This window comes from Chrysochloris asiatica, unplaced genomic scaffold (genome assembly GCF_000296735.1).
Source record: "Chrysochloris asiatica unplaced genomic scaffold, ChrAsi1.0 scaffold00209, whole genome shotgun sequence".
Lineage (NCBI taxonomy): Eukaryota > Metazoa > Chordata > Mammalia > Afrosoricida > Chrysochloridae > Chrysochloris > Chrysochloris asiatica.
The window spans coordinates 512,524-528,906 of NW_006408727.1; the positions used below are offsets into that span (position 1 = coordinate 512,524).

General features: G+C 38.6%; 1 protein-coding gene across 1 annotated transcript in view; it reads right to left on the bottom strand.

Annotated features, from left to right (window-relative positions):
- Positions 1–1,065: 1,065 nt before the first annotated feature.
- CWH43 (cell wall biogenesis 43 C-terminal homolog (S. cerevisiae)) overlaps positions 1,066–16,383 on the bottom strand; it is a 108,529-nt gene continuing 93,211 nt past the window's right edge. Inside the window, exons 12-13 of the mRNA XM_006872687.1 lie at positions 6,459–6,614; positions 1,066–1,144 (exon numbers count right to left, since the gene is read on the bottom strand). Of these exons, the coding sequence (XP_006872749.1) occupies positions 1,066–1,144; positions 6,459–6,614 (235 nt within the window). The remainder of the gene's footprint in view (positions 1,145–6,458; positions 6,615–16,383) is intronic.

Below are 16,383 nucleotides of genomic sequence, written 5' to 3' on the forward strand. Positions count from 1 at the left end.
AGGCTGAAAGTCATCTGAAGACTGACATGAATGGGAGGTTTCACATCTCAGATGAATCATGTGGTTGTTGGCAATGGCCTTAGATCCTTACCATGCAGACCTCTCCAGACAGTTGCTCACAGCATGACAGCTTGCTTCTCCAGAGCCAAGGTGGAAGCTCCAATGAGTTTTGCAACCTAGACTTAGAAGTCTTTCTTTCACTTTATCTTCTTCATTGAAAGTAAATCACTAAGCCCAGCCCACATTCAAAGAGAGGCATATTAGGTGCCACCTTTTGAAGAACGTATTGATCATCTGTGAACATATCTTTAAAACCACTACAAAAACAAAATGTTTTTACATATGGCAATATGCTCGAAACATTTTTATTAAATGGATCCAAGGAACCCTCCTTAGATTGTGACGCAAACCCCTTGGAAATTGTCTTTCTTAACATTCTTAACCCTAACTTCCAAGACAAAACAACAATCAGGGTCTTTCAGGTGGTCCTAAGGTCTTAGGTGCTTTCATAAACATTCAAATCACCACTGTTCCATGTGAATAGAGACTGTGGTATTAAGCTGAATTCTCCTTTACCTTTTTGTTTAGTTTAGCAAAGAAAATCCACAAAATCCCTTGGTGTGTTGAGGCGTGCTTGCTGAGATCCTGGTAGGTTGACTGACTTGGAAGCATCAGCTCAGTGCATCATGTACTGCCAAAGAGTGAAGGGGGAAAGACAGATGATACTTCATAGCTCGGGGAAGAATGGTGATGGAGATGCTTTGTTGCTGATTAGTCTTCCAGCAATTAACATATACATTCAACATTTCCCCCGCTTTGCCCAAAGAATGATTTAAGACTGTTTGATTTCATTTTTCTTATACTTTCAAACAATGGGGAGAAATGCTTTTATTAAGCAATATTTTATAAATGGGTATAATTCTCCAGTGCATAGATGCCATACTTTTTAAGAAGCTGAGGTCCTTTGTGTATATTTTCCCACTTTTTTTGATCTTTTCTTCTTAGGTTGCTTTTTGTTTTTCCTCTTTAGACTTGCCAAGTTAATGACTGCTTGTTTGAAATAGTTCACAAAAAGTACTTGGGAGTATTCATATGGAAATGATGGTTGTTCTCATAATTGTGGCCTTCTTTATAGGATCCAAATCTAAAAAACAAAGAAAATAACAACAACAAAAACACATCAGCATGTACAAACATTCAAAAAAGTTATCAAGGTATATAAAATATCAACCATAATTCACTGTGGTTTTACTTATCTGTCATAAAACCAAAGATATGCTCAATTCATTAAGCAGAAAATAAAGAGATTAGAAAAAAAAGGATTCATGCATATGGAAAGGCAGATTGTTAACCTCCTAAATGTTAACCTCCAAACTCTTCTTTCTATGGTCATGGGTCATTCCAAAAGCACAACTGTCTAAGACTTGTTGGCTGAAAGCATTGCTGAAAATAAAGTCTGGATTCTTCTCTCTAGCCATCCGTTTGATAACCTCCATTTCACAGGAGAAGCAGACATGAAGCCTGAAATGCTATTAGTGTTACACTTATGTGTATATAAAAATCTATTTTGGCCTTGCTTCCAAATCTACAAGTGTGCACATACTGCAGATCAACTATTTACTTTGCACATGAGTTGCTTATGAATTATATAGCTCTGGTTGCTATGATGAAATACAAAAGACACTGTAAAGCAAGGCAAGACCTGAACAACGGCCTTCCTTTTGTGTGTCGGGCTGCGGGCTAATGCACTGGACTGCAAAGTTGTTTGAACCATAAGGTCAGTGGTCCAAGCTCACTAGCCATTCCTTGGAAACCCTATACAGGGTCACTATGGGTCGGAACTGATTCGACAGCACTTAACAACAACAATATCCAAATGAAGTCCTGGTTTGGCACTGTAGGATAAAGCTCTTGACTGCAAGGTCGGTGTGAACCACAAAGTTGGTGGTTCAAACTCACCAGCCCATACAGGGTTTCTGAGGAGCAACTGGTGGGTTTGAATCACCTACCTTAAGGCTAGCTTATGTTATAGTGCCACACCAGGACTCCTCACATACACATTTTGTTGTTCATGGGTCGCTCTGAGTGAAAACCAACTTGATAGCACTTAAAAACAACAGCCATATATATGTACGCACACACATATGTACATGTGAGTATACATATATATGTTGTTAAGTGCTGCAGAGCCATTTCTACTCATAGTGACCTTATTCACAACAGAAGGAAACACCTGCGCCATCCACCCAACTGTTATGCCTGAGCTCACTGCTGCTGTCACCGTGTCAATCCATCTCCATGGCAGGATTTCACTGACCCTCCACTTTACCAAGCATGACGTCCTTCTCCAGGGACTGATCCCTGCTGGTACTGATAAAATATCTAACGTATGAGAGATGAAGTCTTGCCATCTTGACTTCTAAGGAGCATTCTAGCTGTACTTCTGCCAATATAGGTTTTTTTGTTCTTCTAGCAGTCCATGATACTTTTAAATAGTCTTATCCAACACTATAATTAAAATGTATTCATTCTCTTCTTGTCTTCCTTTATTCACTGTCCAACTTATACATGCATATGAAGTCATTGAAAATACCATGGCTTGAGTCAGGTACACCTTAGTCCTCAAACTGGTATCTTTGATCTTGAACACTTTAAAGAGGTCTTTTGCAGCATATTTGCCTAATGCAATACATTGTTTGAATTTTTGACTGCTGCTTCCATGAGTGCTGATTGTGAATCCAATGAAATATGCATATATTTACAAAGTTGGGGTCATTATATATTCTATGCATATGTGTATCTAAAAAGCAAAATTGTTGTTAAGTGCTGATGAGTTGGTTCCGACTCATAGCCACCTTGTATGGGGTTTCTGAGAAGCAGCTGGTGGGTTTGAACAGTCAACCTTGTATTAAAAAAAAAAAAAAAAAGAACATACCAAAAATATTACCAGTAATAACGTTTGCATTGCCTGTCTCCCCACTAGGACATGACTTCGTTCCTACTCTCTCTCTTGTACAAGGCACAGCATAGCGCTGGCTTGCATCGTAGCACTCTATGAATATTTATTGGATTAAGAAATTAAAATAGATGGGTCTTTTTGTAAATTTTGTTCTTTTGCCTATTTCTACTTTATAAATGTTTAAAAGTGTGTGTGTTTTTAATAAGAAATTAAGGAATTTAAATTCCTTTAAATCAACGGAGCCTTTCTACTTATGCTTTCATCATTTTCATGATTAAATGGAGTAGAAAAACAGATATATAGCCTGCTCACAGTTGGTTAGAATTAATCTGCAGTTGAGGCTAGCTAAAAATACTTTAAGTTTCTCCACACTCCTCATATATAAAGAATAGAGAAATAAGAAAGTCTCTTTCTGGTAGAAAAAATAGGACCAACTAGTTTTCACTGTTTCTAATTTATCTTTTCCTTGTCTCAGTTTAAGAAGCATTTTCAACCCACGAAAGGAGGAGGGAACGTCCTAATTTTACCTCCACTGTTATTGTTACAAAGCCCTGGTGTGGCACTATAGGACAAGCACTGAACTGGTAACTGAAAGGTCAGCAGTTTAAACCCACAAGCCGCTCTCAGAAACTCTACACAGGGTTGCTGTGAATCAGAACCAACTCCACAACACACAACAGTATTACTACCAACACTATTTTTGTCATTGCCATTGAGCATTTACTAGGAAGACATATTGTCAGGAGGGGCCAGTCGCTGGAGAAGGATATCATGTTTGGGCCAGAGAAAAAGATGAAAAGCCCCAATGAGATGGATTGGCCAAGTGGCAGCCTCGATGGACTCAAGCATGACAACAATAGTGAGGGTGGCCCAGGATTGGGCAGTGTTTCATTCTGCTGTGCATAAGGTCACTATAGGTCAGTATCGACTCGATGGCACCTAACAACAACAGGAGCTCTGGTAGTGTAGTGGTTATGAGTCAGGTTACTAACCTCAAGGTGAGCAGTTCAAAACAACCAGTCATTCCACTGGAGAAAAATGAGGCTTTCTGCTCCTGTAAAGATTTACAGCCTTGGAAACCCTATGCAGGGTCGCTATAAGTTGGAACTGACTCCACAGCATACAACCACCACTACCACCACGATCATTTACTAGGAACTAGTCTAAGATCTCTACGTGTCATTCAAACCTGAGATCACCGTAAGAGCAAGGCACTGTTGTTGCATTGATTCAGACTCACAGTGATCTTATAAGACAAAATTGAACTACCTCCTAGGTTTCGATCTTTATGAAAGCAGAACATCAGGTCTTTTCTCCCCTAGTGGTTTTGAGTCTCTAGCCTTTTAGTTGGCAGCAAAGCACCCAAAGTCTCCTTAGGCACTAGATGGTGTTTTTTTTTTTTGTTTTTTTTTTTTCTCTCAATGAAGGACTTGTGATTTAGAGAGGTTAAATATCTTGCTCAGTTACCCAGCTTTTACTAGGCAAGAGTGAGGAAATGAACTCAGGTCACTTGACCCTGGTTTAAAAGATATATTTTATATTCATGTAGAAATCCAATGAGACCAAATAGTTTGTACTTTTTACTCTGACTCCAGAGTCTATACTCTTCATGACCACATACATGTATAAACGGCAAGAAAAAGGTCCAGCAAGCAATGGAACTGCTTCTCACGTAATTGCCTACACTTCAGTGCTGTTTTCTCTTGTTATAAGGTAGGACAAAGAAGAAACGGAGAATGGGGAAATATCTTTATTTTTTCATAACAAAATGTAGCCTGAGCAATTTCTATAGTTATTAGCTGGCAAACATAATAATAGTCATGAACATATGTTCTAAGTTTGTTTTTTATAGAGACATTTCCTCTCATTAATGCTGACATGGAGGAGAAAAGAGTATATATTCTAAATCCTATGTGGTGCTGCAGATAGCTATTTTAGGTAACCTCTATTAAAAGCAAAACCAAACTCAATCTATTCCACATGGTTGAATATCTGCAATGAAAACAAATGATCCACTCTCCACAGTCTGAGTTACATTATGCCTGTCATCTTCAATCATAATTGTACTTCAGAATAGTCTGAAAATACTATTTCGATCCCAAAGTCCAGGTACCATTTCAAGAACTTCTGCATTTGGTCTGGGGTAGGGTCCAGGCAGTGGTAGTTTTTGAAAGTATGCCAGATGAGTCTAACGTACTGACAGTCACGGCAACCCAAGGATGCTAGCACGCTCCCTTCCCACTCACTAGCGCTGTCACGTTGCTCAGCCTACGTTTCCTTCTCTATAAAACAGGGGTAATGAGAGTGCCAAACTGAGCACAGACAATGCACCTGGGATAGGACCTGAGACATACTGATGTGATTGGGCACCATCGAGTCAATTTTTGATTCACAGTGACCCCATGTGACCGAGCAGAACTACCCCACAGGACTTTGTGAACAGCAAACTTTATTGGAGCAGATCCCCACGTCTTTCTCCCACAGAGATACTGGGTGGGTTTGAACTGACAACCTTCCATTGATCAACTGAGAGCTTAAAAATTAAGCTAACATTTCCTGAGACATAGTTAAAATCCCAAGGCCAATCAAGTCAGTTCCTACTCATAATGACCTTATATAGTATTTCTGAGGCTGTAACTTTACAGGAGCAAAAAACCTCCTCTTTCTCCCACGGAGCAGCTGGTAGATTCGAACTGCTGGCCTTGCAATTAGCAGCCCTATGCATAATCCACTATGCCACAAAGGCTCGTTAGTATTCAAAATGGGCTGCCAAAAGAACCAATACATCTGTTTTGGAAGAAGTGCAGCCAGAGTGCCCCTTGGAGGCCAAGATGGCCAAACTTCGTCTCTCATATTTTGGATATATTGTCAGGAGGGAACAGTCACTGGAGAAGGATATCATGTTTGATAAGATGGAGGGTCAGAGAAAAAGAGGAAGACTCCCAATGAGATGGATTGGCCAGGTGGCAGCATTGATGGACTCAAGTGTGGCAACAGTAGCAAGGTTGGCACAGGATTGGACATGGTTTCGTTCTGCTGTGCATAAGGTCACTATGAGTCGGTGCCGACTCAATGGCAACTAACAACAACATGATAATGCTAAGGATAGTGGCAATAATGACGATGCCATATTTTTTTACCTGAAGTTAGGACCTCAACAGGTTTTTCTATATCTCCGAAAGCAGGGACCATAGCTTCAACTGAAATATTATCTTTCCCATTAGCTCCCTTATCTGGAATGAACCTCTAGAACCAAATACAGCTTTGAGGTGATATTTCAATTCCCAAGAGGGCTTGTAGCATTTCATAAATGTTCAGCTGGCTCTGACTCATGGTGACCTTATGTAAAACAGAAGGAAACATCACCCATCCTGTGCTATCATCATGGTCATCAGGACGACTGAATCCATTGCTCTAGCTATTGTATTAATCCATCTCACTAAGATGTCCTTTGTTTTCACTGATAACAGTCATCTGTACCACAGAGTAACTCACTCACCTGGGATTGAAATGAACTTTCTTGGGAACTTCTCTATGGTCGATGACTACTCTCTGGTTGTCTCTATAATTAACAGGATCGTCAGGGATCCTAAATTTAGCTATCTGAATTTCAGAGTCACTGAGTTCAGCATGGGAGATTCTTGCATACCCTAACCTGTAACAGAAATAGAAATCGTGGGTAAAAATTTTATCTTCATGTAGAAATCCGATGAGACCCAATAGTTAGTACTTTTATCACTAAATCAATTTCCCATCTCTGACTCCACAGACTCCACATACCACAACTAGAATAACTTAGAACTAAATATTTATCAAAATATTGCTTTCAGATATAAATAAACAAGGAGTGTTCACATTAATTTCTTAACTAAATATACTTGACAATCTTACTCTACTCTGTTATACTAGTGGATATTTTACTCATAGAAACTGCTTCCACACAATTATGTTTTGAGTTAATAATAGGACTTCTTTAGGACTACACGAGTTTATGCCTACATTATTTTTATCTTTAAAAATCCAAATACCACATGCATATTTTCAGTCACTCTTACAAGTTTAAAATCAAATATTTTATGTTTCGAACACCTCTATATCCTGTCTTTGTTTAAAGCTTTCAGTTCTCCAGTATATTCAAAGCACTTTACAGACTTAATCTAAATAGTACTTATTAAGAAGTTCAGATGGGGACTTCTGGCAAGATGGTGGACTAGGGAGATGCACTACATGAACCTTCTATTAACAAAGATACAAGAGACCAAATGAAACAGACACAGATGAAAATCTTGTAACATTGAAGTTCAGAAGAACATTTAGAGAAGTGTTCTTAGCTTGCTGGAAGGAAAAATTGAGCAGGGATGATAAGAGAAGGAGACTGACTGGTGAATTACAGTCCAGACAGGGCGTGACCATTTTGAATGTTTGTGAGCAGCTTTGGAAACAGAAGGTGGCCTGGCAAAGTAAATCCACACAGATGACTGGAAAGATGGGATTCTTTCTCTTTCTCTATGCTTGCCTGGTAACGAAAGGTGTGGCCAGTTTCCACCCTCATCCACCCCCTGCTCTCTGGGAATTTAGAATTATGTGGTTGGGAGCCACACTAGTGTGAGGTGTGGCCTAGCTGCCTGGATTCAGGTGGGCTTGGCTCCAGACCTACAGAACCTGCAGAGCCACTAGACAAACATCTAACCAGTCACCCTGCCCCCAGTTGCTCTATGGTCCTAATAGACACTGAAACCAAATCCATCAAGGGCCTCCATAAACTACTTCCAGACTGAGTGCTCTGAACATAGATAACACCTAGACCAACAGGAAATTCACCAAGGGCCAGATACTCCCTCCCACATCCAAATTGTGAGCTCCTTGACTGGAAGGAGACCTCCAGAGTTTTCTCCTGCATTGATTTTTTTTGTTTTGGGGTTTGTGTTTTCCTTTTGTTGTTTCATTTATTTCCATTATTTATTCTTTCTCCTAATCCTCTTTCCATTCTCTTGAATTATATTCTTCCTATCTTCTGTTTCTCATTTCCTCTTCTTTTTTTTTCTCCTTTCTCTCTACTCTCTCCCTATCTTCCTATTTTCATATTCCCTCTCCCTGATTTTTCTAAGTGTTTTGCTTTTGTTGTTGTTGTTTTATTATTATTTCTTCCTTTTATTTTCTCTCTTATTTTTATTTTCTGTAGCTCAATTTTCACGTCCCTCTTCTTAGTTATGATATTCTTTTATCTGATTGCTGCCTGTTTTTGTTTATTTTTTCTCTCCTTAACTATTATCTCTTTTCATTGATGGTTGCTTGTTTGTTTATTCTGTTTTGTTTCTTGGTGTGTGTGTCAGGGGGGAGCGGCAGGGGCCCTCTTATTTCCCAGCAGAAGACAGCACCATGCTCACACAGTCAAGAAACAAAAGTACCCTCTGTAGCTCCACCCACTGGAAAAGAGCCATTAGCAGCTCCTACACAACCTGATCAACAACAGACATCTGCCCCACCAGCCAAACCCATCCTAAACTAAACAGCATGAATGGTGAATGAAAAATGGTGCACTTGCTTCCATTCTTTAATCATACCCACAGAGGACAATTCATAAGAGTCTAGGAACACACCAACATACAATTACCAATTAAATACAAATATGACAACACCATAATGTCCTGGAGACAACAGGCGATTTTAGCTGACAGGAAGAAATGAGAGAATGGCATAAACAAACGACCATGATGCAGAGCAGAAAATGTTTCAGAGGGAAAAAAAGTAATGAATTAACTGAAAAGGAATTTACAAGAATGATATCTAGGTACCCTCAAAGGACTGATAGAAAGATTGAAGCAAGTAATGAGAACACAGAAAAGAAAAAAAAAACTATAGAATATAAGAAAACACCACAAAAACAAATGACAAAAGAAATGTAAACTTTGAAACAATAAAAAAGCTGCAAGTAGAAATCCAGAGATTAATATTAAGATTTCAGAAATGGGAAATACATTAAAAGGACAAAGGAGTAGATTTGAAACAATGGAAGCCCAAACTAGTGAACTTGAAGATAAATCTCTCAATAGCAATATGCTAAAAGAACAATCAGAAAAAAGAATGAAAAAAAATCCAAAGAAAGCCTAAGAGTTATGAGGGACCATGAAGAAGAATAATTTATGGGTGATCAGAATTCCAGAATGTGAAGAGACAGTAAAAAGTACAGGGAAAACTATCAAAGAATTGTTGGAAGAAAACTTCCCTAACATTAAGAAAGACAAAAAGATAAGCATACAAGAAGCTGATCAAAGCCCAAACACAAGAGACAACAACAGAAAATCACCAAGACATATCATAAGCCAACTTTCCAAAACCAAAGACAAGGAAAAAATCCTGAGAACAGCTTGGGGAAAACGAAGCTACCTACAAAGGAGAATCAATAAGAATAAACTCTGATTTTTCCATGGAAACCATACAGGCAAAAAGACTATGGGAAAGCATGTGCAAAACTCTGAAAGAAAAAATAATTGCCAACAAAGGGGAACCAATAAGAATAAACTCTGATTTCTTGGCAGAAACCATGCAGGCAAGAAGGTTATGGGAAAGCATATAAAAAACTCTGAAAGAAAAAATTTGTCAAGAAAGACTCATATATTCAGCAAGGCTGTACCTTAAATATGATGGCAAAATTAGGACATTTCCAGATAAATAGAAATTAAAGGAATTTGTAATAGCAAGATAAACTTTACAAAAAACAATAAAGGATGTTTTTAAAACTCAGAACCAACAATCTGAGCTACAAACCACCTAGAACTCAGTCCAGATATAGAACTATTTAAAATAAAACAAACCTACAAGACTGAATATAGGGAACCAGATATATCAATTTATAAGGAACTCAACTACAACACAAAAAGAATAGTGTAGACACAGACCTTCCAAATGGCAACAAAGTCAGATTTCAAGATAAAACAGACTGTTTTAAATGGGGAATAAATAAATAAATTACAGAGTAACCTCAAAGAAAATGAATGCACCTTCACATCAAAATAAAAAAGTGGGAAATCAGAAGATTTAGTAAATGCTGTTGTTTAGTGCCATCAAGTCAGTTCTGACAAGGAGCGGCTGGTGGATTTGAACTGCCGACCTTGCAATTCAAACAGAACTTATGGACCGATAATTAATCTATAGCGCCACACCAACACAACATAAATGAAGAAAATGAAAATAAAACCCACTAACAAAATGAACTCAAAGCAGAAAATTAAGTGGAACAAAGAAATCATAAAAAAAAAGAGCAAAACAAGTCATCAGTTTATACCTATCAATAATTATACTGAATGTAAATGGATTAAGTGCACCAATCAAGAAACAGAGATTAGCAGAATAGATATGAAAACAGGATCTTCCAATATGTTATCTACAAGGGACACATCTTACACACAAAGACAAAAATAGACGAAAAATCAAAGGATGGCAAAATATATCAAGTGAATGGCAATCAAAAATGAGCAGAAGTATCTATTTTAATTTCTGATTAAATAGATCTTAAGGCAGAAAAAAACAAAAAGAGCATAAGAGTCAAAGAAAGACATTATGTCAAGATTAAGGGATCAATTTAACAAGAGGGCATTTGTTGTTGTTGTTACGTGCTATCAAGTCGGTACCGACTCATAGCGACCCTATGCACAGCAGAATGAAACACTGCCCGATCCTGGGCCAATCCATTGATGCTGCCACTTTGCCAATCCATCTCAATGGGGGTCTTCCTCTTTTTCTCTGACCCTTCACCCTACCAAACACGATATCTTTCTCCAGCGACTGGTCCCTCCCGACAATATGTCCGAAGTATAAGAGATGAAGTTTGGCCATCCTGGCCTCCAAGGAGCACTCTGGCTGCACTTCTTTCAACACAGATCTGTTCCTTTGACTATCCATGGCATTTTCAATATTCTCCTCCGACACCATAACTCAAATGCATCACTTCTTCTACAGTCTTCCTTATTCACTGTCCAGCTTTTGCATGCATATTAGGTTATTGAAAATGCCATGGCTTGGGTCAGGCACACCTTAGTGTTCAAGCTGACATCTTTGCTCTTCAGCATTTTAAAAAGGTCTTGTGCAGCAGATTTGCCTAATGCAATATGTCATTTGATTTCTTGACTGCTGCTTCCATGAGTGTTGATAGTTGATCCAAGAAGAATGAATTCCTTGACAACTTCAATCGTTTCTTTGATAAGAATGTTGTTTATTGGTCCAGTGGTAAGGATTTTTGTTTTCTTGACATTGAGATGCAATCCATACCGAAGGCTGTGATCTTCATCAGTATATATTTTAAGTCTTCTTCACTTTCAGCAAGCAAGATTGTATCATCTGTATATCTCAGGTTGTTAATGAGTCTTCCTCCAATCCTGATGCCATATTTTTCTTCATATAACCCAGCTTCTCAGATTATTTGCTCAGCATACAGGTTGAATAAGTATGATGAAAGAATACAACTTTGTGACACACCTTTCTTAATTTTAAATCATTCAGTGTTCCCATTTTCTGTTTGAACAACTGTCTCTTGGTCCATATACAGATTCCTCATGAGCACAATCAAGAGTTCAAGAATACTCATACTTCGCAATGTTGTCCATAGCTTATCATGATCCACACAATCAAAAGCCTTTGCGTAACTATAATAAATATCTATGCCCCCAATGAAAGAGCCTCAAAGTACATAAATCAAACTCTAATAGAACTGGAATCCTGGTATGGTGCTGTAGGATAAGTACTGGACCACAAGTTTGGTTTGAACCTTAAGGTTGGTGGTTCAAACCCACCATACACTCCTCAGAAACTCTACATAGGGTCACTATGAGTTGGAACCAACTTGACAGCACTTAACGACAACAGTAGAACTGAAGAAAGAAATAGACAAAACACAATAATAGTATGAGATTCACCACTTTTGATGAAGGACAGAATTAGAAAGAAAACTCAGCAAAGACACAGAAGAACTAAGCTGCGCATGTAACCAATTTGACCTCACAGACATATACAGAACACTCAATCCAACAACAACACAATATACATTCTTTCTCAGTGAACATGGAACATTCTGCAGACTAGACTGTATGTATGTCAGGTCACAAAACAAACCTCACTAAATTAAAAAAAACCATCAAATTACTAAATGCATCTGCTTAGTTCATAATGTTATAAAATTAGAAGTCAACAACAGGAAGGTCAAGGGGAAAAACATCAAATACATAGAAATTGAACAGCACCCTGCTTAACAGCTACTAAGTCATAGAACTAATAAAAGAAAACAAAACACAATTCCTTTAATCAAATGAGAACGGAAACCCAATGTACCCAAACCATTAGGACACAGAAAACAGTGCTCAAAGGACAATTTATGACAATAAATGCACACATGCAAAAAGAAGAAAGAACCAACACCAACACCTTACTCCTGCATCTTCAACAATTATAAAGAGAGCAGCAAAGAGCCTACTGCCACCAGAAGAAAAGAAATAATTAAGGTTAAAGTAGAAATAAATGAAACAGAAAAACAATAGAATCAACAAGACAAGTTGATTCTTTGAAAGGATTAATAAAATCAACAAACCAATGGCAAATCTAGCAAAAGAAAAGGAGGAGAAGATGCAAATAACACGCATAAGAAATGATACAAGTAATCTCACAACAGAACCAATGGAAGCAAAAAGGATAATAACAGAATACTATGAAGAATTGTACTCCAACAAATTTGAAAATCTAGAAGTAATGGACACATTTCTGGAAACACACGACTTACCTAAACTAACATAAACTGAATTAGAAAACTTGAACAGGCTTACAACAAGAGAAGAAACTGATCAAGTCATTAAAAAAAAAAAAACTCCCAACCAACCAAAAAAAAAAAAAGTCCATACCCAGATGGCCTTATGGCTTATGGGTAAATTCTACCAAACATTCAGAGAAAAGTAGACATCAATTTTACTCAAACTATTCCATAATATATATAAGGATGGAAAATTCATCTTATAAAGCAAACATAACTCTGATAACAAAGCCAGGCAGAGGCATCACTAAGAAAGAAAATTCTAGATCAATATCTCTGATGAACATAGATGCAAAAATTCTCATCAAAATCCTAGCAAATAGAATAGAATACAACAATATATAAAAAAAAAAATTGGAATAAAAAACCCCACAAAAATATCATGACTAAGTGGTATTCATGCCAGGTATGCAGTAAAGGTTCAATATTAGAAAAACAATCAAGGTATTCCACCACATGTTAAACAAAGGGGGAAAAAAATCACACGATCATATCAATTGATGCAGAAAAGCATTTAACAAAATCCAACATCATTACCTATAAAAACACTTAACAAAATAGGAGCAGAAGGGAAAGTCCTCAGAATAATTAAGGAAGTCCTGGTGTAGTGTTATAGGATAAGCACTAGATTGCAAGGTTGGTTTAAACCTCAAGGTCAGCGGTTTAAACTCACCAACCACTCCTCAGTAACCCTGTACAGGGTCACTATGATTCAGAACTGACTCAGCAGGACATAACACAACAACATATAAAACCTACCATCAATATCACTTTCTACTATCAGAAACTGAAGCCGTTCCCCTCATGAACAGGAAGCAGATAAGAATGCCCTTTATCACCATGTGTGGAGTCCTAGTGTGGTACTGTGGAGTCTGGGTACGGTGCTGTGAGTAAATGCGCTGGACTGCAGGTCAGTTTGAACTGCAAGGTCAATGATTTAAGCTTACCAGCCACTCCTTGGAAACCCTATACAGGGTTGCTGTGAGTCCGAACCTACTCAATGGCACTTAACAACAACAACAGTGTGGTGCTGTAGGATAAGCACTAGGCTGCTAACTGCAACGTTGGTTCATGCCCACCAACTGCTCCAAAAGAGAAAGATGAGGCTGTTGGCTCCCATAAAGATTTACAGTCTTGGAAGTCCTACATAGACTCATTATGAATCAGAATAGATTCAATAGCAGTGAATCTGGGTTTATGGGTTATTATGTGCCAGGAACTCTGGTAGCATAGTGGTTACGAATAGGGCTGTGAGCCGCAAGGTCAGCAGTTTGAAACTACCAGCTGTTCTGCGGGAGAAAGATGAAGCTTTCTGCTCCGTAAAGATTTACAGCCTTGGAAACCCTGTACAGGGTCGTTATGAGTCGGAACTGACTCCATGACACATAGCAACAACAAAATGTGCCAGGCACTGTTGTAGACACTAAGGACAGACACTGAACAAAATAAAAATCTTGCCCTCATGGAGTTCTCATCCCAATAAAATCAAAACCAAACCTGTTGCCTTTGTGTTGATTCTGACATATGGAGATCTCATGTATTACAGAGGGATAACTGCACCACATGGGATTTTTATGGCTGTGACCTTTCCAAGGTGGCTCTAGGTAGGCTCAAACTGCCAACTTTTTTGTTTAGTAGACAAGTGCCTACCTGTTTGTGCCACCTAGGGACAGTCTCATTCTAATACTGTTGCATGTTGGTTCCAACTCACAGTGACTCCATATAACAGAGAAGAGCTGTCCCACAGAATTTACAAGACTGAAACCTTTACAGAAGCAAAACAGCAGGTTTTGTCTTCTGTGAATTGGCTGGTGGTTTTGAGGCACCAACCTTTCAGATTAGCAGCTGAGTGCTTCACCATTCATTGTACTATCAGGGCTCTTTAACTCATTTAAATAGGGGGAAACAAATTAAATGTGCGCATCTGTTGCTGTTGCTAGTTTCCCTCAAGTCGATTCTGTCTCATAGAAACCCCATATGTGCCAGGTAGAACTGCTCCATAGGGTTTTTAAGGCTGGGATCTTTCAGAAGCAGATCACCAGGCTTATTTCCTGAGGTGCTGCTGGGTGGGTTTGAACTGTCAACCTTTCAGCTAGCAGTCACTTAACCATTTGTGCCACCCATGTATGTATGTATAAAATTTACCCATTGGTAATAAGTGCATTGGTATTCTGGGTGGAAAAAACAAGGAAAGGAGGAAAGGAAGTGTTGATGTCAGAGGTTGCCTTAGCAAATGATCAGGGCCTACGTCTCTGATACGGTGACATTTGAACAAAAATTGTGTGACATGAGGAATAAGCCATACGAATAATGGGGGAAGAGTGCTGTAAGGAAAGGGAAGAACAAATGCAAAGGCCCTGAGGTTGAAATGTGCTTGGGTTTTGAGGGCCAAATCCACAGCAACTGGACTAGAGAGCAAGGTGATGGATGAACTTGGGGTAAGGTTGCAGATGATGCCAAACTCTCCTTCCAGGTCGCTGTAAGGACTTCAGCTTTTTTGGAGATTGAGATGGGGATAGATTAAAGGTCTGTGATGCCCACCATGTAGAGAACAGACTTCAGGAGAAGGGTTGAAGCAGGGGTACCTGGTCGGAAGCGATTACAATAGTTGAAGTAAAAGATGAGGGAGGCTAGGACCAGAGAGCCAGTAGCAAGAGCACTTTAAAAAAAAAAAAGCCTGCAACTTCACACAAATGGACACTCAGGACCAGGGAAAGCGAAAGCAGTAAGTCCATCCACCACCAAGGACAGCCAAGGAAATGTGACTTAGCATCAGACATAGGTCTGAGCTATGTGACAGTTAATGTCTTTGTCTAAACTCAGGACTCAAATCCCTTCAATTCCCTAGATTTGAATCACTAGTAAATCTAAGGTATTTATTTCTCAACTCTCTAAGATCAAACGTTTAAAATAGTTTCATAGTCACTGCCTTCAAGGACACTCCAAAAGTCCTTGAAGATAAGGGGCCCGGCAAACCAAATCTTCCACTAAAACAAGGATGTTTCCATTGCCATTCAATAAGTATCCATTGTTGTTGCTGTTGTAAGTGCCTTTGAGTCAGTTCTGACTCACAGTAACCCTGTATAGGGTTTCCGAGTAGCAGCTGGTGGGTTTGAATTGTTGACCTTGTGGTTCGCAGTCCAATGCTGATCCAATAGCACCATGCCAGTAGTCCTATTAAGTACCTACTAAGTGCAGGGGATCTTAATCAAGTCTATAGAACTATTATCTGGACAGTAGACTCTAACTTTACTAATTTTGATATCTTCAAAATTACCTACTCATCTTTAATAGTCATATTTAACATATATATAAAGTAGTAGATTTTGAGCTGGTCTGCTAACCACAAGGTCAGAAGCTCAAATCTACCAGTCACTCCATGGGAGACAGATGAGATGTTCTGATCCCATAAAGATTTACACCCTCAGAATTCCTATACCAAGTCGCTGTGAGTTATAACAGACTCCACAGCACACAGCAACCACCACCTCATCTCTATCTCTATATCTATATTCATGCATATATCAATATATATATTTATTTTTTACATAAGGGGCTTCATAAAGTTTGTGGAAGAAATCTATTATCTTTCTATTCCATTTTTCCACTAACTTTCTGAACGATAGAT